General features: G+C 26.5%; 1 protein-coding gene across 2 annotated transcripts; it reads right to left on the bottom strand.

The window, feature by feature from the left end:
• Window positions 1–4,689: 4,689 nt before the first annotated feature.
• LOC113867481 (proline-rich extensin-like protein EPR1) lies at window positions 4,690–6,275 on the bottom strand. 2 transcript variants are annotated; one of them, XM_027502842.1, is made up of 3 exons: window positions 6,029–6,275; window positions 5,585–5,932; window positions 4,690–5,518 (listed from the first exon to the last, which is right to left on the bottom strand). In XM_027502842.1, the coding sequence occupies exons 1-3, from the start codon at window positions 6,186–6,188 to the stop codon at window positions 5,043–5,045; spliced, it is 984 nt and encodes a 327-aa protein (XP_027358643.1). In that variant the 5' UTR covers window positions 6,189–6,275; the 3' UTR covers window positions 4,690–5,042. The 2 variants fall into 2 exon arrangements, with proteins under 2 accessions (XP_027358643.1, XP_027358642.1); XM_027502841.1 differs by having other exon boundaries at window positions 4,695–5,932; window positions 6,029–6,269.
• Between the last annotated feature and the right edge of the window lie 18,138 nt (window positions 6,276–24,413).

Genomic DNA, 24,413 nt, shown 5'->3' with positions numbered 1-24,413 from the left:
AGCTGACAATAATGGGTCATTCAATGCAAGGCCCATTGTGTCACACATAAGAATAAATAGAATGGTACATTGTCAATTTCATCTATTTCCTATCTGTGCCACCACTATTACAAGATCCAAGGAGAAGTGACCAACAACTAAGGACTGCCAACACATTTGAAATCAATACGACTTTCACACCGTTGTACCACGAGACTGCATCAATTTCTTCGAACATTACGCCAGAAGCAAATATAATTAACACAAGACATTTGTTTGCAACAACATCGGAGAATTTTTTTATAAACTTATTTGAAATTGATTTTATAACTCTATCTTTAGCACAAACTTACATGCAATCTCTTTACCAACCGGATTTTGTTAATGAACTTAGTAATTCATCAACTGCATTCCAACAACTAGACCTTCATGATAATCCAAATCCTTAACACGTTCATCCTAAAATCTCAGAGCAATAAATATAACGATAAAACCTACCATGTCATAGACGTCTCCCTCATTGTGAAACTGGTCACCATTACGGAGATAGTTAATTATTAATGTTGTTATGAATTTGTTATCATCTTTATTAATATTTGTCTTCATCAATGTTACCTTAGTAATATAAAAACATTAATTTTAAAATATTTGTCTCAAGTATAAATAATTAACTTATAATTTAATATTTTATTTACTTTTTAAAAATAAATTTTTTATTCTAAAATAAATTTTATTAAGAATTATAATATTAAAGATTTAGGGTTTAGAGTATTAAACATTGAGAATTATGATTTATGGTTTAGGGTATTAAAAATTATAATATTAAATAATGTAATTTTTAAAAAGACTAATTTAATTAAAATAAAAATTTTATTTAAAATATTATTTTATCATATTAATGTTTAAAAATATTAACTCAAAATTACATATTTAAATAAATAAATAAACAGAATAATGTTTAATATATTTATTTAGCTTTTAAAAATATTATTATTATTCTTTAAGTATAAATAATTTAAGCATTAAAATTGCTATCTAAAATAATATACTTATTATTTAAATATTTTAATTCATTTTTAAAAATTATCTAAAATAATTTACTTATTATTTAATTTTTTAATTAGTTTTTAAAAGTATATTTATTATTGTTATCTAAAAATATAATTTATTATCATAAATATGTAAAATAAATTTTAATAAACATATAAAATAAATATTTTTATTATTTTTATTCATTTTCAAATAATATAAAAATATAAACATAATTTAAATAATAAAAATTTTATTATATATAATTAAAAAAATATTTATAAATATTTATTAGAATAACATATTATAAATATTTATTAGAATAACATATTATAAATATTTATTAGAATAACATATTATAAATATTTATTTTAACAAAATATAATTATATAAATATAATTTAAATAATAATATTTATTTTATTATATAAAAACATAAAATAAAATTTAAAAACAAAAAAAAAACTGAAGCCAGAATTTTATGTATTTTATAGGGAACCGAATTCTAGACTGAGAATTTTATGCTACAGTAAATAGATTCAGATGGATAAATATTTTCTTTCTTAGTCTATTTATGTATTTTAATATTTTTAATATTTTTTCTGTAAAAAATTCCATTAGAAGTAGCACATATTTCATTTAACTAAAACATGAATATTTGGGTGGGAGTGAATAGGTTTTAGTTCTTTTCTTGTAGAAAAGAATATAGGCACAAATACTTTATTATTCTACTTAAACCTTATCTAACCTTAGTTTCCCCTGTTTATTTTGAAATATATTTTCTATTTTAATTTTTTATTTGTTAATAGGTATAAAAAAATGTTTATTTGTTTCTTATTTTCAAGTATATATAAAAATAAAAAAAATCACCATTTTCTACATAGATATTTGAAATTAAGAAAAAAAAAGGCAATGTGATATTTTTATAATTAGTTATTTATACTAAAAAATAAAATAATTTTTCTCACTAACCAAACAAATCCTAAGTTTCTGTCATATTAAAAGGTATTGTTATCATTTTGATTTGAATATGTGCAGGGTGCAGGGTTCAAGAAGCTTATATAACTAACCGATATATTTTAACATATTAAATAGTTATTGACTTTACTATGAATTTTGTTAGAATAAACTGAATGAAGCTGTCGTTGGCTTTTGCAGTTTGAATATATGTTGAATTGATCCATATTGCTTTGATAATACTTTAATTTTTATTGACATTAGAAGGTGTTTATTTTCCATTGGGAGAATAGTAGTAGTTCTATAGTAAAGAGTGAGAGTGTATGCTAATGGAACAAATCAGTCATATATACTTGTCTTACAAAATTTAAATATAGTACTACAAATACTGTTTTTAATTAAAAAATATTTTTTACTTCAATAATTTACATCATATTAAAGGTTGACCCACGTTATGTAAATAAAGCTCCAATCTCTTTACAAGTAAATGACAAAAATAATGCAAGAGAGGTAAACTCTTTTGAGTATAGTAGAGATGCAAGAGTAGTGGTACTAGTGAGATAATTGTGGGAACAAACTAAAGTATTAAAAGTGACAATAAAATTGCAAACAGAAACCAGTGTTTAAGGAAATGTTGTACGTCTAAAAGGGAGACTTCATTCTTGGCTTTGAAGTAATTAATCACTTAATCACTGTATCTGGTGTATTTTATTTTATTTTTATCATCTTTTTAACTTGTCCTCACTCATAAGGATAGAAACAGGTTAATTCATTTAAAAAGGGCTTGCCGTCTAGTCTAATTTAAATTTAGTTTGATCTGATTTTTTAATAAATAAATAAATAAGACTTAAACTTTTTTTAAAGCTTGTTTAAATAAATAAGTCAAAATTAAACTGTTTACAAAATCTGTTAAGTCTGATAGACCATTTTATATATATAATTTAAAAATAAAGTTGTCAAAACATGTTTAAATAATAAAGTTATTTAATAATATATTTTTTATATTTTTAACTCTGTTATTATTAAATGAATATATTATGTTATAATTTTTTTATTTATAATTATAATAAATAGAAATTATATTTTATTAAAAATTAAAAATATTTATACACAATTATATATTTTAAATAATACATTTATTTAATAATAAATTATCATATTTATTACATTTAAATAAATTAAAGAGTGGTTAAGTCTTTAAACAAAAAAAAGACGCAATTAAAACTAAACGAAATAAAATTTAAAAATAAAATAATAATATTATATTAATATATTTTTTATATTTTTAATTTTATTATTAATAATATTTAATTATTTAATTATTATATTAATATATTATGTTTAATTTTTTTCTTTATAATAAATAAAAATTATTTAAATATAAATTATATTTTATTCAAAACTAAAATTTTATAAAAAATTGATAGAAAAATAAAATAAAAAATTTAATATACAATATATATATATATAAAAGGATCATATAATAAAAAATATAAATAATATAATTTTAAAAAAATTAAATATAATAGTATATATTTTTTATAATTTATTACATATTTTATTTTTATTGATATAATTTTTTTGAATAAAATACTATAAAAAAAATTTTAGATACAAGTTTACAGCACACAATCACATACTTAAATATAAATATGTCAAATTTTAAATAACTATTTGTTATTAAAAAATATATAATTATTATTATACATTTAAAATTTAATAAAACAAATAAAATTAAATATTTTATAATTATTTTTTTAATTTAATAATAATAATTATTATTATTATTATATATATAGTATATTAAATTTAAATTTTTATATTAAATTTTATTATATATTTTTTTATTAAGATAAAAGTTTAAAAATATAAATTATTTTAATTTAAATATAAATTTATTAATTTTTACTGTTATTTTTCTACATACATAAATTTTATAATATAAATATTTTTTATAATTATAATGACAATATTTTTTTTAAATATAATAATTTTTTTAGCTGATTCAACAAATTTTATAAATATTATTTTTTGTTATTAATTTTAAATATAAAATATTTTTATATAAATAAAATATAATTATTTAATTTAAAAAAATTAAATATAAAAATTTTATAATATAAAATATTTATAGTTAATGCTTAAAAATTATTTATAAAATTATATAAAAATTATTATAATTATTTAATAATTATTAATAATACTGATAAAAATTTAAAAATATATAAATTAATTTAATAATAAAATAATTTTTTTAAATAGACTTTACTAACTGATTTTAGGTTAAGTTAAATTATCTAAATAAATTAAACTAGCTAAAAATAAAATATTTAACAGATAATAAATCATGCCTAATTAGACTGAACAAATACAGCTTAAAGTAAAGGCTAGCCTAACCAGTTTCTGACCATTGGTTGGTTTCTAAATAGTCCAAACACTTGAAGCAGTACATCATTCAGCAACAACACTAATAAATTATCATTATTAGTGTGTTCCAGCCTGTTGTGTGAAGCCTTCAAGGAAGTTCGCTTTTGGACAGTTCTCTACTATTTTTGTGGTTCAAACAAATGTTTTCAACTTCATAGCACCCACCGAAGTTTAATCCTATCTCATAAAGAAAAAATCCTTAAATATTTGAAATTTGCCAAAGTTGTGTTCTATATCAACTATACCCACTCCTTACCAATTTCCATTTACTATCCTTCTCCATTTCCCACAAGGATACATAACACTATCATTACATAACAAAAGTTTATCCTTTCTACTTACTAACTAAAATTTTTGGATTTGATTCCAAATCCAGTCATTTTTATCAAGCGTTGAAATGTATTATCAAATCACAATCATAAGTGTCCATTTCTAGAACAATTCAAGGATACAAATTGCACAAATAACAACAATTTTCAAGATTGAAGCTTAAAGATGACCATATCCTTATATATATTACTAAGTACTAATATAGCAATAATCTATCATTTTCATCCCCATGTTTAGCTAATTATATCGTAACCATATATATGTATATTATATGATTCATAAAGAAAGTAAATAAGTTGTACATTGATTTATTCTATTAAATCAAGGAGTTGAAGAAGCAGGGGGAGTGCCAGGACTTCTAGGTGGAGGGAGTAGAGGAGGGAATATTGGAGGGATAGGAGGGAAGATTGATGCTGGAGGTGGAGGGGGAGGTGGTGGTGGAGTTAAACCTGGTATTACTATTGGTGGAAAAGGAAGAGGAGGAAAAAAGGGTGGTGGGCGTGCTGGGGGAGGTTGGAATGGGTTAGGGAGAAGTGGTGGTGGGCTTGGTGGGGGCTGAAATGGGTTTGGGATGAAGGGTGGTGGGCTTGGTGGGGGCTGAAATGGGTTTGGGATGAAGGGTGGTGGGCTTGGGGGTTGAAATGGGTTTGGGATGAGTGGTGGGCTTGGTGGTTGAAATGGGTTAGGAATTAGAGGAGGCGGCTGAAAAGGGTTAGGAATGAGGGGTGGTGGCTGAAATGGGTTAGGAATAATAGGTGGTGGTAGAAATGGGTTTGGAGGAAAAAAGAAATCTGCAGCTAAGTCTTTATCTGAATTGGATTTGACCACTTTAGTCATCTTTGGTGACAATGGTATTCCTGAACGAGGTTTGAATGAGAACACTTTGTTTTTGGAGTTTGGATCACTTTGTTTTTGGTTACAAAAATTTGGCCTTATAATAGGCTTGAATGAGAACAACCCAGCTGAGAATATGTGTTCTCCTTCCTTTCTTGTCTTGAGAATCATTGAGGAAGAGGCAGTAGCTGAGGCCACAGCACAGTGAGGTTCATTGCTACTTATCAATTTGAAAGTACACCCCTTGATTCTCCTCACATGTTTCCTCACTCTGAATGGTAGCTGCACTTTGAATTCTCCATCCTTATCTGTCTTCACTTCTTGCTTGAATCTTGGTATTGAAGTCCCATCTTTGCATTCCACAGCTACTGATGCACCTGCAAGGACACAACAAGATATGAGCCACAAAGTTTAGACAATAACATTTGAAGGGATACATATGATGTGAAACAGTAAGGGAAGCACGAATGAACCTGAAATGAAATGGCTTTCCTTAGAGAAATCATGTTGAAAACATGTGTCACAGTAGACAGTGCCAACCACAACAGCAGAAGGAAGCTTCTTGTCATAGCTAGCATCTGAAAGACTAGCATATGTAAGACTGAGAAACAGAATAACAAGGAACCAAGGCATTATTAATTATTCCAAGGTTTGTTCTTTCAGAAACTTTGTTTATGAGTGAAGGCCAACTAGTGATTGTGCTTTCAAATAAATAGCCAATGATGAAGTATGCAATGCTCTTTAAATGTCATTTTTGCTCTCTATTGATGTCTATGATAAAGACAATTCAAAACAATAGCAAGGCTATTCATGCAATCATGCAAAAACCTATCATCTCTAAACTACACAGAAAGTGATTTTGAGGGTTGTTTTCACACCACATAACTCAAATTGGGAGGGTGGAAAGCTTAGATAAAGATAAGCTCTTGGTTTCTATTTGATTTCCAAGATATAAAAATTATGTTTATAAGATAATAATGATTCATAAACTAATATAATCACAATTATAGTATAAATATAATAAAAAAACAAGAAAAAAAAAATACTTGGAAGTTTGTTCCTACATTGGTGTGTAAAATGCCAAAGGAACAGTGGGGTTGGGGTCCTGTTGGTTCACGAGACAAAGAAAGTAACCACATACTCTGCGAGTACGACATTTGACATTACTGATGACAAACACGTAGGAAATATGTCTTTGCTGGAGTCACACTGATAACTGAGACAAACGTTAACATGACACCTGTGAAATTCTAGATGTCATAAGCTCAGAGTTTAGATAAATTTAATTGTTATATTGGGTTGATCTGTGATTTGAATTATGAGATGCTGCATGTGATGATATTACTAATTTATAAAATTATTATAGTTTTTGGCACTTTATGAGGGATTTTGTGTTCTGATGTTAAAGGTGTTGTAGAATAAGTGAGTCTCATTCAATTTATATTGAAGAATTTTTTAATCAACAATAAGTTTCACTTTTTTAAAAAAATAATTATTATTTGTTTTAAAACAATCAATTTTCAAACATGCAATGAGAATGGAAGGAAGCTACTGTTTTATGTATTCACAATTGAGAGTGGAAGGATAATATCCTAAGGTTATTTAATTTATACAGAAAGTGTTTAATAAATTCATATATTTAAATTTTATGTCATTGTTTCGATGAGGGTGGTGTTTGATAGTTTCAAAATTGATTTAGAAAATATGTAAAATATTTGATGAGAAGTTTTTATATTTTCTCATGTCATTTTAGGACTTTATTTCGGTATAAACAAAGAAAATATTGTATTATTATAAATGATACATAATATAGGAGGGAGACAGAAAAAAAGAAACGGCAGTAAGTCATATAATATTATTTTTATAATTATGAATCTCAAATTTTAAACTAATTAATAAACATTTATAAATATAATTTTATAGTTAAAATTTATTTATATTTTAAAAAGTATATTGTATATAAAAATAATTTTTTATAATATATCAAATAATTTTAAAATTAGTTATTAGATTATTTAATAAAATTGAATATCTATGATTTTGTTAGAATAAGTTAACAATACTTATAATTTCTAAACCAAGAGGACGAAGTTCCAAGTTATTTCATGGATATGTCATTTAAAGGTAATATTGACTATAAATATTTTTATTTTTATTTTTCACAATTAATTATAATTTATATAAAAATATAAATTAAGTGTTTAAGAAAAAATTTAATATAATTATCCTTAATATATTTAAATTTATTTCTTAATTTCACTGAAATATTAACAATTTGGATTATTGTTACTTAAAAATTTACAAATATATAATTATGCACATAAATACTAATAATTAAGTAATTATTAATTTCAAATTTCCAAACCGAATGCTCCAATAGTTGATATGATTAATGTATTTATCAATTTCATTATTTAAATAATTTAAAATTAATATAGCAAATGATATCATATTATTTTTATTATTATTTATTTTTCTTATATACATGACTTAAAATATATCATAAATATATATTAGAAAAAACACTTAAAGATATATTTTATCTTTAAGTGTTTGAAAGGTCACCAAATGAATCCCACAACCTGTATTTAAGTGACCATGTGCAAATGCACTATAGCACCAGACATGTGATTAACACCAAAATTAATATGTTTCATTTAACATATATAAGCAAGATAAGATAGAGACATGTTAAATATTATTTTATATTTCTATCTTAAATAAAGTAAATAAAAAAATAAGGGACAATAAAAGTAAGAAAATTGTTCAATGGGTGGCTACAATTGTCATAACATAAGTTTCCAGTGGGTGGCTAAAACTTGTAATCTCAGTTGGTTTATCCTTTTCCTAATTTCCATACTTCACATTCAAAAGTTTTATTTTTCTTGATTTCCAATATTAACAGCATATTATAAATCCTAAGGGGAATAAATAAAATGTTTACTGTGATTTTTAATTCATTAAACATTTTTACCGAATAGATTAGGTTCTTTGGTTGAGTTATCCTCATATGCTTAAATTATAATAATATTTACCAAAATATTTTTTATAAAGTGCAAACAAATTATTTATCAAACACTGTAATTGTCTTATGATATGATATTATAAACACCGGTTAAAATAATTATTGTTTTTCTTCTGTGCTTTTGATACAGTTTCATGATTGTTTTTTGTAAACTTGTAACTCCAATTTGTTTGCTGTAGAAAGTTTATATTACACTAAGACACAAAAACTGCGTTGTTCTAATGAAAAATAAATAGAGTTTTGTCTGAAAGGGGATAGTTAACTTTGAGAAAAACAAGTTATAATAAAAAAAAAAATATAAAATAGACATTATAAGACTCTGTCTAGTTGTCAAATTCCAGCAAGTTGTTATGTTCACGGGTGCTTAATTCCAATCATAGCAAATGCTCATAGATGAGTTTACTTGTGCATGATTGGTAATATGGAGGGCCATGCATTATATATATATATATAAACAGCACACAACTGCACAAACCTTTTAATTTAATGTCATTATTTTGATTGATTTTAAAGAAAATAACTCAATGCATACTTATATAAGTTGCATTTCAACATTGTGCTTGTGTTGCGACAGATTTGGAAATTTTGCGAGATAACAATGTTTCATAACTTTATTTGTTTATGAATAATTCTGAAAAATTAAAATTAATTAACCTATGACATTAATGAAAAATTGGTGACGGATAAGATGCGTTAATGGATTATATCAAAATGATTTGTTATTTTAAAGTAACAGTGTTTATAATTTAAGTTTTAAGAAATTTTATAAAGTAAAATTTTTTAAATATTATCTATCATATAATAAGTCATTTAAAAATATTTTTATTTTAAAATAAATACTATTTAAAAATATAATTGTAATAGTTATCATGATTAAAGTATTTCTTTTATTTATATAAAACTCAACTTTATTTTCTTAAAGTCACTTATTTTTATTTTTATTTCTTAAGTTAATTCAAATATTTATTTTATATTTCAAATAATTAGTTTGATAAATTTATTAATTCTAATTAAAATTTAAGTAATAAAAATTTATAAGAGATATAAATCATAAGATTAAATGAAATTCTCACTTAAAATAGTTTTGTAAAAGTTTTGTTTAATTTTCTTTTATTTTTATATTTCAAATAGTATGTAAAAATATTTTTAAATCTAACAATCTAAATAATTATACTCTTTTTACATCGTTATACTTTGAATTGTGATTTTTATAAATAAAACTAATTAAATTTGTAAATATCATATATTTATTTTAATTTTTTAAAAACTAATAACTTTACTAGATTGGAATAAAGATAATTATTAAAAAGATGTAATTAAAAGCTTAAAAAATGTAAGAAAATTATTTTTTATAATTTTTATTTAAGTTATACCATATTCACTTAGACTAATTTTATATAGTGATAAATATATAAATTTCATCAATATTTGTTTAAGTCATTATTTTAATTTAAGCCAAATCAATTTTACTTGAAGCATAATAATTTAACATAAGTAAAACTATAATACTCAATCTTTGCTTAAGCTAGATTATATTCGCTTAAGCCAATATTAGAATATCTTGTATGGTTTAAGTAAATTAATGACTACTTAACTAATATGGTGAGTTATCTTCTTTTTCATGTGGTTGCTTAAGCAAGAAAAATATAATTTAAGCGAAATTTGTATAAATTATGTGAAATAAATATAACTAATGTCTAACGAGAGTACAAAAAAGATGTAAAATGACATTAACCAATCTATCAATGTAAAAGCTAACTTTCATAATAAATTAAATCTATAAGAGTACATGTGAAATTTTAATTCTAAAAATCACGAACTTAATGCATAAAGTTTGCAAAAAAACTCTAAAGATCTAATAGGATATTTAACATTTTATATATATAATATACTAAACCTAATTCACCTCTGTACATGTGTTACAAGAAAGTTTTTTAAGAGTTTTTAAAAACAATAAATTCTATAATATTCTTTAGTTTTAATTTTTTTAATAGTAAATAAGGAAATTAGTTTAATTGCATTAATTTATATAATTATTAATTGAAAAGAAATTTAAAATTTTCACAACAAAAATTTCTCTTTTAACTTAAGCAAAACGTGATCAAGATCTCAATGAATATTTTAAAAATAATTGTTCAAAAAAATTATAGAGTAATTGTTAATATTTCTTTTTATATACTTTCTAATAATAAAAAAAACCTTTGAATTAGAGATATAGTAAAATAATTTAAATAAAAAATAGTAAATAATTCAAAACAAATATTAAATCATATTTTATATTATATGCTTCTGAATTAGAAAGTTTTTTTTTATAATTACTCTAACAGTACATAATAAAAATAAAATAAAAATAAAATAGAATATTTTAAACAAAAATAATAATATTTACTAATTATTATAGTAAATCCTATAATTCTTTTGATGACTATATTTATATATTTTGCTATAAAATAATAGTCATACCCACACTAATAGCATCCATAATGATTAAAGATAATAAAAATTATCAATTATAAATATAAATATTTATCTTAATTATAATATTGTAATATTTCTATAATTTTACAGAGAAATTGAATATTTTTCTTATAATTACTTTAACAGTGCATAATCTAAAATTAAATCAAAATATAATACTTTAAATAAAATAATATTTACTATATTTTAAAAATAATTATTTTGGGTAACTTTAGAGTGGGACTAAACATGAGAGATTATCATTGCATTTGCCACACTTTTGATATCAACTTTCGTTAGTCTTTGTGAGTCTACTTATGTTATTCATTAATTTAGGTTTACATTTATCTTATTTGGTGATGTGTTGTCTTATAGAGTTGATGATCGAATTTTATTTGGTATATCATTCCTTCTATAATACTTATAATAATATGACAAACAATGCTTTTAATATTCATATACTTTGTGCTGCTATTGATAATTATTTTTTAACCATTTAGATGTCATGGGAAGAGTTAATTAGATTAAAAATTCAGAGGAAGCTTGCAAGAATAGTGTGTGTCATAGGAAGTTGATTCTACATCTTGGAGATATTGAGTAATTTCACTTTTGTTTTATTGTTTAACCTTAGTTGTTTATAATTTGCCTTTATTGAAGATTTTGATTCTCCTTTAATATATATTTAAATATTTTCTTGCTTCTTGGGCTTTGTAATGGTACCAAACTATTAGTTTGTACGATAGTTTCTAACGTGATTAAAGTAGAGGTAATATCTACAAATAATTTTGGTAATAGCGTCTTAATACCATACATGGTTATAACATCATTAGACACAAGAATGTCACTTAAGTTCCAGCCTCAACAATAAATTTTACAATAATCATAAATAAAAGTCAAGATTAAACTTTGTCTAATATTAGTCTGTATTTGTCAAAGTCTGGACAATTAGATGAGACTAGTTCTAAAGTTAAAAATAAAAACAAGGTCTTAAAATTCTATTATTATGATAAAAGAAATATTATTTCCAACGTAACTACAAATATTGTTTACACAATAATTTTGATAAAATTTTGTAATATTTAGTTGATTGATATAAATTAATGATATGTAATTACAAATTTTTTGTTTTAATACTAGTTAATTCAAAAGTTTTTTCATTATTATAAATTGAAATTTCAATGCTTGTGAATACAAAATAATTATGAATACAATTATATGAAAATACAAAATAAAAATTTTTGAAGATCCAAAGAACAAATTTACAAATTTTACATAAGATTAAATTATAAATATATAAAGTTAGTATTATCAAATTACACATCAAATATCTGAATTGTTTATTTTGATTAAAATACATCTAACAAATTAAAAAAATTTACTTACTCATACATGAATTACTTGCTAAGCGTAATAAAATAAATCTTGTAAAAAAAACTATTATGTACTAAAATAAAAAAAAAGGAAAGTTTGTTACGCAAAGTTGAACAGCATGTGGACCTAAATAAAGGTTGAGTTTTTATTTTGCTTCTTTTTTATTGGAAATTTCTTTTCATAACTTTATTTTTAATGGCACCACTATTTTTTTTTAAATTTCAAATTTTAAATTATAAAATTGATTTTATTTTTCTAAAAGTTTAACACATTGTGAAATTAAATATCTGAAAACAAAAAAAAGGGGGGGGGGGGGGGGGGTTAAAATAAAGGACTCGTTTGCATTTTTTTTTTCAGTTATTTTTTTGTTTGTTTGTTTTTTCAGTTTACCTTGTTTTCTTGTTGGGTGGGCTTGTTGGGCCTTGTTCGGCTCGTTTCACTCTAACTCTGGACCAAAATGATAAATATGTGGTCAGACCAAAAATATAAAAAAGAAAAATATGTGGGTTCCCCTTCGTTTAAAATTATGTTCTTTTTTTTTTTTTTTTACAGACTAAAAAGAGTCATTCCTTTTTATTCTCTGCATATTGTTTAAAATTCTGATGTATCATATGATATTCCTGCAAGCATATATAATATAAAATATGATGACTAGAAATTCATATTTTATATCATATGATACAAAACAATTCAACTGAGAACAAGTGAAATGAATAGAAATAAATAGTACCTAAGTTGCTTTCCCCTAATCTTATAACTTATTTACTCCCTCTTCTCAAGCAAACTCATTAATTCAAAATGAACTACTCATCAGAAATTGAATGGAACAAAAGAGCTCTTAAACATTAATTCGCTCTGAAACCTTAAAATTTGTAACAAATTGCAACCAAACCGTGTTAAGAACAAAGAAAATGAACAAAAGAATACAGATTTGTTGTAAATTTTAAGGTTTTAGAGCGAAATAATGTTTAAGAGTCCTTTTATTCCATTCAATTTCTGATGACTAAATACTAAAATTAAAATTTCATTTTTATATCATATGCTTGCAAGAATATTATATAGAAATCATTAATAATTTCTGATGATTGATATTCAGAAGAAGTATATAATATAAGATATAATTTAATATTTAGTTTAAATTATTAGTTGTTTTTATTTAAATTATTTTATTATTAAAAAGTTTTTAAAAAGAATTATTGAATTTACTATAATAATTAGTAAATATTATTATTTTTATTTAAAGTATTCAGTTTTGATTTAATTTTATTTTTTATTATACACTGTTATAGCAATTGTAAAAACAAACTCTCTCTGTATCATTCCAATTTTATCGGATGTCCCCAAAGGTAGGCAGGATGTAGATAATACCTTTATACTTTAAGAATTGGCCCACTCTTTTAATAAATTAGGGAAGAAAAATAGATTTATGATGATTAAACTTGATTTAGAGAAGACATATGATAAACTTAGATGAAATTTTATTAGGGATACTATTCAGCAGATTGAATTTAAATCTGAGTTGCAAGAGCTAATTTATCATTGTATTTCATCTCTCTCTATGTCTATTAGTTGGAATAATGGTAATACTACTAACTTCTGCCCTAGCAGGGGTATCAAGCAAGGAGACCCGATTTCCTCTTATATTTTTGTTCTTTGTATAGAAATTAACTCATTTAATCCATGATAAAATTAGTATCAGGGAATGGACCCCTTTCTGTTTTAATAATGAGGGTCCCCAAACTTCTCACCTTTTTTTTTGGTTAATGACATATTTCTTATTGCTAAAGCTGACAGTCACGATGTTAAGGTGATTAGTTATACCCTTAGTTATTTTTGTTTTGCCTCTAGGCTGTCCATAAATAAAGATAAATTCTTATTAGTCATTACTGTCCTGCTAAACAAGACTATGCTTTCTTAGTTGATAAAATTAGGAAAAAAACTTTTCATGTGAAAAATGAAATTGTAGTCCATTGGCTGGGAGAATTTCCCTAGCTCAATTCTCTATTATGAGCATTCATGCTCCCCAAGGTTGTGTGCAAAGAAATTGGTTCTTTGTGTAAGAAATTCATTTGGGGTCTTTAAGGGATATGAAATGTTATTTAATTAGCTGGAATAAAATTTGTAAGCCTAAGCTGGGATTTAGAAAAATCCACCTTGTGAATCAAGCTTATGTTACGAAATTATGTTGGAGACTCATAACCTCCCCTAATGATTTGTGGGCTTGAGTTTTGTGCAATAAATATAAGTTTTTTTCTAGATAAGGTTTCCTCTGTTGTGAGATTTCAAAATCACTCTAATTTGTGGCGAAGCATTCTATCAATTTAGTAGACCTTTTATAAAGGTCTTGGTTAGATCCTTGACAATGGAATGACCATGAGATTTTGGGGTCCATAATCATCAACTCCTATTTAGCTCATCTCTTCACCCTATCCCTGAGCTTGAGTTAGAGAATCCTGTGGCTTTATTTTTTCATAATGATCAGTGGGATTGGTCTAAAATAAAACCCTTGTTTCTTGAGTTTATATATGCCTCTATTGGTTAAGTTAACCCCCTGCCCTTGCAGAGGAGCAGGATATGTTTTTTTGGAGATTGACTGGTAATAATAATTTCTTAGTTAAATTTATTTATAACTTCATTTCTTTTGCTGTTTAGGACTGATCCTTGAAGTATTAGTGAATAAATTTCTCAATAAATATATTATGTATTTTTTGTTTAAACTATAAATTTATAAAAATTTAAAAATAATTATTTTGATTAAAAACATAAAAATATATTTACTTCTATAATTTTTTATATATGAGCTGAATTCAAACAAAAATAAATCCAAATAATATTTAAAATTTAATTTTAAAAATAGAAAATTATTTTTTTAAAAAAATATATCATACTCTTATTTTTCTTCAATCACTGCGTGAAGGGTGAAAGTAAGAGAAAGAGAGAGAAAATAGACGAAGCGAAAAAAAAAAGAGTTGAAAAATGAAAAGGATATATATATATATTGTCATATATGATTTGGTATTGTGGGTTCTTTATTTTATTTATTTCTTTATGTTTTAGGGTAGAGGGTAGGGAGAATAAGCATGGGTTGGAGATGTCATTTGAAATCAACCATCACAATTGTTACAGGCATAAGCAACACATAATACCCTCTTAATTTTCATAGTAGAATGTACCTTAAATTTATTCATAACAAACACTAAATATACATTAACTTTCGTAATTAATTTATCAATTTTGTTAGAAGGGTTGATTTTAATTTTTTAGATATAGTAAATTTTTATTAAAAATAAAAACATTAAAAGCTTTGCTAATTAATTCCCTTAAGAAATTAATAAATTTTTATTAAAAGTCACATTGAAATAAATTAAAAATTACAAAAATGAATATACTTTTGATATTTTCTAATAAAAAATATATACTCTTGATTACTTAACAAAGTTCTAAGATCACTGAATAACATTTTTCAAATATTAATTACATCTTTTCATTAACAATGTAAATAAATGTTTTTGAGTAGAAAATTATTACTTTTATTTACTTATAATTAATTCTTAAAGATTGATCTTAACATTTTTTTTAAAAAACAATGTTATTAATATCCGCCTTAAAGGCTAATTTTAAGTATTAAAAAATAAAAATTTTATTAAAAATAATATTTTTTATATTTTTTATATATTGTTCAATAAATTTTACTAATTTTATATGGTTCAAACTTTACCCTAATAATAATAAATCAAACAATTTTATTAAAAACAATTTCATTATATTGGACTGGAAATTTGATACTACTTTTATAAGTTTGAGTGACTGGCTTGAACTTTTACTATATGCCACGAAGTGTTTAATATGCCTTTGAGGTTCCAAAGGTCTTCAACCTTTTCAAGTTCCAAATTCCTGCAAATTATTCAAAAGCGTTAATTATTAAAGAAACGTAAATGAATCCACTGGGATATAAATTGCTCTTTTGATATGAAATGATTATAGGTGGAGGAGTGAAAGGAAATAAATTTGAGTAAAAGTGACAATTGTTTTATAATTTCTAAGGCAGTGAAAGTGGAAAATTTAAGAATGTGTACATCCCAGCAAGAAATTTAAGCCATGTAACATCGACTTTAAGTCAATTATCCAATTCACCAAGCCATATGAACTGAAATTAAGCCAAAATATTCCAAAGCTAAGTATATATTAATAATGAATAAGAGTTGTCATTTCTTCTCATTCTCTCGTCATAACAATCGTGAAAAAAAAAAAAGAAGAAGAAGAAGCAATTCTTGCTTTAATAATTTCATTTTTCTACGGTTTGTTCCAAAGTTCACAAGGATTCAGTTTATGCATCTGGCTCTCCAAACTCAAATGGAACATATTTGAGTTCCCTATCATGTCAATTTCTTCTCCTCAAAATATGTTAGCTTTCATTTATTATGTGATCTATATGGATGCTCTATGGAAATGACGAAGCTTTATTATTTAAAAGGTGCTCAAGGGTCAAATGTCATTAGATGCAACACATTCACTGGAAAGTGGACAGAATATTTCATTCCTATTAGAATTAGATTGGGTATGATTCCACTTCAAAAGTTAGCTCGGGAAAAGAGGGGTGGGAGGGAGGAGATACCCTTAAGGAATACTTTGGCCACATTCTTTGTTGATGCACATCTCAACAACCTCTCTTTTTATTCTCAAGATTGGATATTTAGAGTGCGTAAGAATGGGTATTTAATAAAAGAAACAATTCTTACTTTAATTTTCTAAAAAATCTGTCTGTATTACAGATGAATGGCCGTTTGTAGTTTGCCCGTCATTTAGCGTGAAATAATATAGACGGAAATTACAAATGAAAATTTTTATCTGTAATTTGAAAATGGGAGAAAAATTTGGAGCAGGAGTTACAGACGGGAAAATCTGTCTGTAAATATTGCTATTTTTTACCGACTTTTCATCTGACAATTTATAGATGAAAAAATTTGACTATAATTGGACTTGATGAATTTATAGATAAATAAATCCGTCTGTAATTGAATCTTTAAAACACACAGTTTCATTAAACTATTTACAGACAGATTTTTTCATTTGTAATGTGCAAAACCCATAAAACTGCGCCTCCTCCTTTTTCTTCCTCATTTGACATAATTTTCTCTCTCTCTCTGTCTCTCTCTAGAAGCTTTAGTTTTTTAGGTTTTTGTGAGTGATTGGAGCATCTATTTGAAAAATAATTTGCATAATTGTGTTCCTGGTATAATACTCTAACTTTTAATCGGTTTACTTTTTTTTATATTTTTTATGTATTTTAGAGATTTAAAATTTTTAAGATAGAGTTCTAAGATTGAAGATTGTATGACTGGGGGAAGGGAGTAGAGGTCATTCTCCGAAGCTGGTTATTATGTACTCTAGGATTATTTGTGTTTGTGGAGTTTGTAGAATATGCATGTTGTGGAGTTACAAGGGGATATGCTCTAAAACAGTTTAGGATTGTGATATATGTGTGTTTTACGCATTGATTAATATATTGTTATATAATATATTAGTTATGTGTGATGAAAATTTTGATTTTTGTAAAAAAGTGATAAACAAATGTAAGGAAATTAACATTTATTAGGGAAGATTATGCTAAAATTTTTATTAAAAATTTGTGTAATGTATAATTGAAGGTTGATACAACGTTGTGTATTTGTATTAGGTTTATATAGTTCTTGATCCAGATATTTCTCAAAAATCGTTAGTGGATATATGATAGGTTGCACTCAAGTCGAGGGAATAAAACTTGCATTCTTTGAGGGTGTAGAGGAATTCATACATGTTTGTTGTAATTCATAGCAATTCATCACCAACCAAAAAGTTAGGTGTCCGTGTTCTAAGTGCAAGTGTAGAAAGTTTTTTGATATTGATTTAATTAGGTATGATTTGTATAAGTTTGAATTTAAACATGATTATTGGATATGGACTGAGCAGGTGTAAGTAGTTAATGTGGAAAATCAAGTAGGCAATTTAAATATATTGCAATCAAGTGAGGATGTAGGTAATGTAAGTTGGGAAGAAAGCAATAGTCGTTATCAAGAAATAGTTTATGATGCTGTTGGTCCTGAATTTGAAATTTTTCGTGATTTTGAAGCTGAACAAGAACCTAATGGAGAAGCTGCAAAGTTTTATAATATTTTAGAAGCAGTAAACAAGCCTTTATGGGATGAGTGTGTGCATTCAAACAATATTAAGCATAAAGTTAGAAGGCAATCAAAGTCAGAGTTCATTTTATCAATAGGCTACATTAATTAGTGAGCTTAGTCCTCAACTTGACTTAATCCTAAAAGACTTTTACTAAGCAAAAAATTAGTTTCCAAACTTGGATTAAAAGAAGTCAAAATTGATTGTTATTTGAAAGGTTGCATGTTGTATTACAAAGATGATGTTATTTTGACCAATTACAAATTCTGTGGAGAGCCTAGGTTTAAACCAAGAAAAGGTAGTAGAAGTGGTAAACATAAAGATGTATCGCAAATTAGAATGCATTATTTGCCTTTAATTCCTAGGCTAAAAAAGTTATATGCGTCTATGAATTCAACTCCTTACAAGACGTGACATGCTAAAAATAAAAAGAGTGATGAGATAATGATTCATCCATCTCATGGTGAGGCTTGGCAACATTTTGATCAAGTGTATCCTGAACTTGCATCTGATCCTAGAAATATAAGGTTGGAGTTATGTGCTGATGGGTTCACTCCAAATAATCAATTTAATAAACCATATTCTTGTTGGCCTATGTGGTTACACCTTTTAATCATTCTCCCGAAATGAGCATGAAAAATTCATATTTGTTCTTGACTTGTATAATTCATTGTCCAAAAATTTCAAAGGCTAAAATTGATGTATGCCTTCAACCTTTGATTGATGAGTTGAAAGAATTATGGTGTGAGGGTGTAGTAACTTATGACCGATCAAAGAAAGCAAAATTTTAATATGACGGTAGCACTGATGTGAATGATAAATGATTTTCTTGTATATGGAATATTGTCTGGATGAATGACTAAAGGGAAATTAGCATGCCCAATTTGTATGGAGGATACAAAGGCATTACTTTGAAACATGGAGGAAAAAATTCATGGTTTGATTACATAGGAGATTTTTAAACATAGGAGATTTTTAGATATAGAACATCCTTCTAGGCGTCAAGCCTACAAATTTAGGAAAGCAACTATTGAGAATTAAACCTCCCCCCTTGGTCCGTTTAAATGGTCATTAAGTATGGGATAAAGTTAGACACTTGCCAAAAATAATAGAAGTAGGAAAATCTATTAGGTTTCCTGGTTATAGGATGACACATAATTGGACCAAACAAAGTATATTCTGAGAGCTCCCATATTGGAAGGATAACTTAGTTCGTCATTGTTTAGATGTGATGTATGTAGAAAAAAATGTATTTAACAATATCATAAATACTGCAATGGACACTAATCGAACTAAATATAATGTAAAGAAAGGCAAGATTTAAAAGAATATTGTAAGCGTCCAAAATTGAGGTTAGAACAACTTGCAGATGGTTGATGGTCAAAGTCAAAGGCAAGTTACACTTTGATTTTACCACAAAGACAAGATATGTATAAGTGGGTGAAAGACTTGAAAATTCCTGACAGTTACGCTTCAAACCTCCGTCATTGTGTGAATGTTGAACAAGAAAAGTTTTTTGCGATAAAAAATCATGATTACCACATATTCATGAAGTGTCTTCTACCTGCTGCATTTAGAGAACTACCTGATCATGTTTGGAAGCCATTGACTGAGTTAAGTGAGTACTTTAGGGACCTGTGTTCACCTACTCTTAGGGTTGAAGACCTATTAGTGATGGAGAAAAATATTCCTGTGATTTTATGCAAATTAGAAAGAATACTTCCCCCTGGTTTCTTTGACTCCATGGAGCACTTGCCTATACACTTAGCGTATGAAACACGTGTATGTGGACCAGTACAATACAGGTGGATGTATCATTTTAAATAAGAAATTGGAGGGTTCAAAAGGACTGTGAAAAATAGAGCTCAAGTGGAAGGATCTATATGCTAGACATATATATCAAAGGAGACATCAAATTTTTGCACATACTATTTCAAACCTCATGTTCAATTTAGGAGGACATAGGTTGGTCAAAATGATGATAGGGGAGAAAGTAGTAATGAGCCAACTCTATCTATATTTAACCAACTAGGTCGTGTATCTAGGAAATGCGAAGAACGATGAATCTTAGATGATGAATCAGATGTCGCACATTTGCACATCTTATTAAATTGTGATGAAGTTCAACCATTCAGAATGTAACTGACTTATGATTGCTTTAATGACTTTTCCCGATCATGGTGATTCAAATCTAATGTTTACAAATATTTTGAACAATTGTATGGTCACGAATAACTTAATCAGTTTTCATCATAGTTCAAAAGTTATGTATGTCATGGAATTTCTCTGACATTTTAGTTTATCGACTTTATAATATTATTTTTATTCAATCAATTGACATATTTAATGATACGTGTAGGTGCGTGATCCTAGTAATGATATCATAGATATTGACCTGTATAACTTGTCCAGAGGTCCAAAAATAAAGCATATTCTTGGCCAATTTATTATGTTAACAGGTATAAATTTCAAACTACTGAATTATGTAAAAGGAAAAAAAGATAATAGTGGGGTTAGTGTGAGAGGAAATTCAAGTGATGGTGACTATGATTGGTATGGAAAACTTAATGAAATAGTTGAGCTTGAATATGTTGGTGAAACCATAAAATGGATTGTCTTATTCAAGTGTGAATGGTTTGATTCAACATGCCTAACAAGGTTATGTAAACATAACTATTACAATATAATTGAGATTAACCATACCAAAAGATATAGAGGCTTTGACCCCTTCATCATTGTACAAAATGCAAGACAAGTATATTTCTTATCTTACCCTAGAAAATGTAATAAAAGTTGGAGGATTGTAATAAAAGTTAAACCAAGGGATCAAATTGAAAGTAATAAAGTAGATGATGAAGATGCATATCAAATTAATGACTCAATCCGTTCACGTGTAGTAATAGACACTGTTGTCCCTCTAATTTTATCTTCTCCTTTGAATGAAATTGAAATAATTGACCATCCCACCCAAGCTTTAAGAAATAATGACATGACTGAAGATGAGGAGGCAGAATTTATGGATGACATTTCATAGAGTGACGATGAAGGTAGTCTTGAACTATCAGAGTAAATGAGGTAAATTAAGTAGGTTTGTCAATTTACTATGTTTCCATGATTATTTATTTTGAGTTATCACCAATATTAATCATATTTTATAAAGATTATGGTATTTGTCTCTAAACATATATTGTATGTGATTCAGATATGGCAGGTAAAGGTAAGAAGGGTGTTGCTCAGCGTCTTGATCGTGGTAACACTTCTTCACTCAGCGCTCCCACTTCGACCTCCACACCAGTTATAGTACAGACCTCTCGAGTTAGGGAGCAAGAGCAATTTATCATAGTGCCCAATCTTGGGTATATTGCTCCTTCCCCTCCAGTACAGCGAGTTTCACACTCTGCACCACCTACTACACAAGTCACACTGTCACCTTCTACACAGGGTATAGGAGGGGGATCCACTGCTGTCCTAGCTATAAGTGGGCAGTAGTCATCACAGACCTAGGCGTTATTAAGATCATTAGCAACTTTGAGATGGGATGGGTCCACTTGGTAAGTTTCCTTCAAAATATGCCTAACATTGCGTATTTTATATGAATGTTATAATAATTTTTTTATTTTATTGTGTTATCAGTTAGATACCACTACAAAAAGGTCTCCACCAGGTCATATATACCATTAAAAAGATATTTGATGCGCCTTACATAAGTTTTGCAAAGGTGCTAAATAATATAAAAATAGAATTGTTCAAAGATTAGAAGGTAATAATAGTGTATTAATTTTAATTACGTGTAATTACATATGACTGTTTGTACTTGTTCTAATAAAATTGTGTTCATGTAGAGCAACTTCTTCATTTTCCTGGAAGAAAATATGATTTTCAAGGCCTAGAAGAGTCACACTGCAAAGCGATTAAGACAGATGTACACAGAGGCTCTTCATGACCATTCTACTACTGATTGGATAGCACCCAACTTTTTCCATGCCTTGCAGGAGTATTGGGGTACGGATGAGTTTCAAAATCCCCTCATAAAGAACAAGATAAACAGGACATCTAATAAGGGATATTACTGCATACTAGTTGCTCTACGACTTTAGCTGACATTAAGGCAAACTTAGTATGTGATTTAAAAAATTATTTTACTCTATCTATAATTTCATATTTGAAATTGTGATTTATTTTGAATTGCAGGAGAAGTCGTTGAAGAGGCCACATACGCATGGAGAGTTGTTCAAGGAGACACACACTCGCAGGGGAAACAAAAACCTGTGGGTTGATATACGATTTCAGGCCACATATGTAAGTCATTTTTATTGATATTATATGTTATTGTTAGTGATTTATTGAATAGTTCTCCAGACTAATATCTAATTATTTAAACTGAACTGTAGGATGACTATGTTCAAAGACTTGATGAGACATCTTCTCAGGATTCAGAGTCAGTTGATGAGGATGCTATGTGGTCACAAACAGTGAGTGACCTTTATAAAGGTCGCATTTATGGCATGAGGGCCGCTTTGCAGACTCCATGTCCCCTGCATCTGTTATCGGAGATGCTCCTTCTCTTGCACTTGATGAAGTGAAGGACATGGTCTGCACTCAGGTCCATGTCATCAATAAAAAACTCCAGAAGCAAAATGAGGAGATGTGGAAGAGCAAGGAAAGTGTATGGAAGAAAAAGTGGGCAAAGAAAATGGAGGAGAAGATAGAAAAGAAGGTGACATCGAGGATGTAAAGGGAGATCCAGCAGCAAATGGAGCAACAACATATGCAGATGCATGCATATTTTGAGCTCATGAGAGCAAGCATCTCCACACCTCTTCCTTCTCCTCCACCAGCTCCAACACCACTAGTTTGCAGCTCTATGCATCATTATTCTTCCGACTCTTCGTCTATTGATGATGATGCTCTTTCGGATGATGATTATACAGATTATTCATGATAAACATTTGTATTTTATTTTTAACATTATTTATTTGAATATTTTTGTCTTCATTTGTAATGACATTTAAATTTTATATTTTATAAATCATTTTTGAATTTTTAGATTTAATTTTGTAATTTTTATTATGTTTATAAATTATGATAATGAGAAACATGCAGAAATAACTGTATATAAACAAAAAATAACACAAATATTAAAATATATCAAAGATGAATTGCAGATAGATTTTTCTGTCTGTGACTTATAGACGGATTTTTCCGTCTATAAATTACAGAGAAATTTTTCTGTTTGTAAGTCTGTCTGCAATTTTTTATCAACGAGGACATTATAGACGGTTTATGTCTGTCTACAAATCTGTCTGTAATTTCAAAAATTATCTGTAATAGTTCAAAAATTCATCTGTAAATTCGTCTATATATGCAAGTTTTATAGTATTGATGGTATTTATAATAATATGACAAACAGTGCTTTTAATATTTATATACTTTGTGGAGCTATTGATAATTATTTTTCAACCATTTAGATGTTATGGGAAGAGTTAATGAGATTGAAGATTCATAGGAAGTTTGTAGGGATGGTGTACATCGTAAAAGTTGATTCTACTGTTGAGTAAGTGTATTTTTGTTTTATTGTTTAACTTTAGTTGTTTATAATTTACCTTTGTTGAAGATTTTGATTCTCCTTTAATATATATTTAAATATTTTCTTGCCTTTTGGGTTTTGTAATAATACCAAACTATTAGTTTCTAGGATAGCTTCTAACGTGATTGAAGCATAGGTAATATCTAGAAACAATTTTGGTGAAAGTGTCTTAATACCACGCATGGTTATAACGCCGTTAGACACAATAATGTCTCTTAAGCTCAAGCCTCAACAACAAATTTTGCAATGACCATAAATA

Source organism: Abrus precatorius, unplaced genomic scaffold (assembly GCF_003935025.1).
Source record: "Abrus precatorius isolate BTA unplaced genomic scaffold, Abrus_2018 Scaffold5, whole genome shotgun sequence".
Taxonomy (NCBI): Eukaryota; Viridiplantae; Streptophyta; class Magnoliopsida; order Fabales; family Fabaceae; genus Abrus; species Abrus precatorius.
Note: the sequence above shows the minus strand (reverse complement) of the source record. Positions and strands in the feature narration are given on the sequence as shown.

What these genes read in the sequence shown, in the direction of transcription:
- LOC113867481 (XM_027502841.1), bottom strand. Translation starts at nt 6,188, where the DNA reads ATGCCTTGGTTCCTTGTTATTCTGTTTCTCAGTCTTACATATGCTAGT. An exon ending in GGAAAGCCATTTCATTTCAG is followed by an intron (nt 5,933 to 6,028) that starts GTTCATTCGTGC and finishes GTGTCCTTGCAG; the next exon opens with GTGCATCAGTAGCTGTGGAA.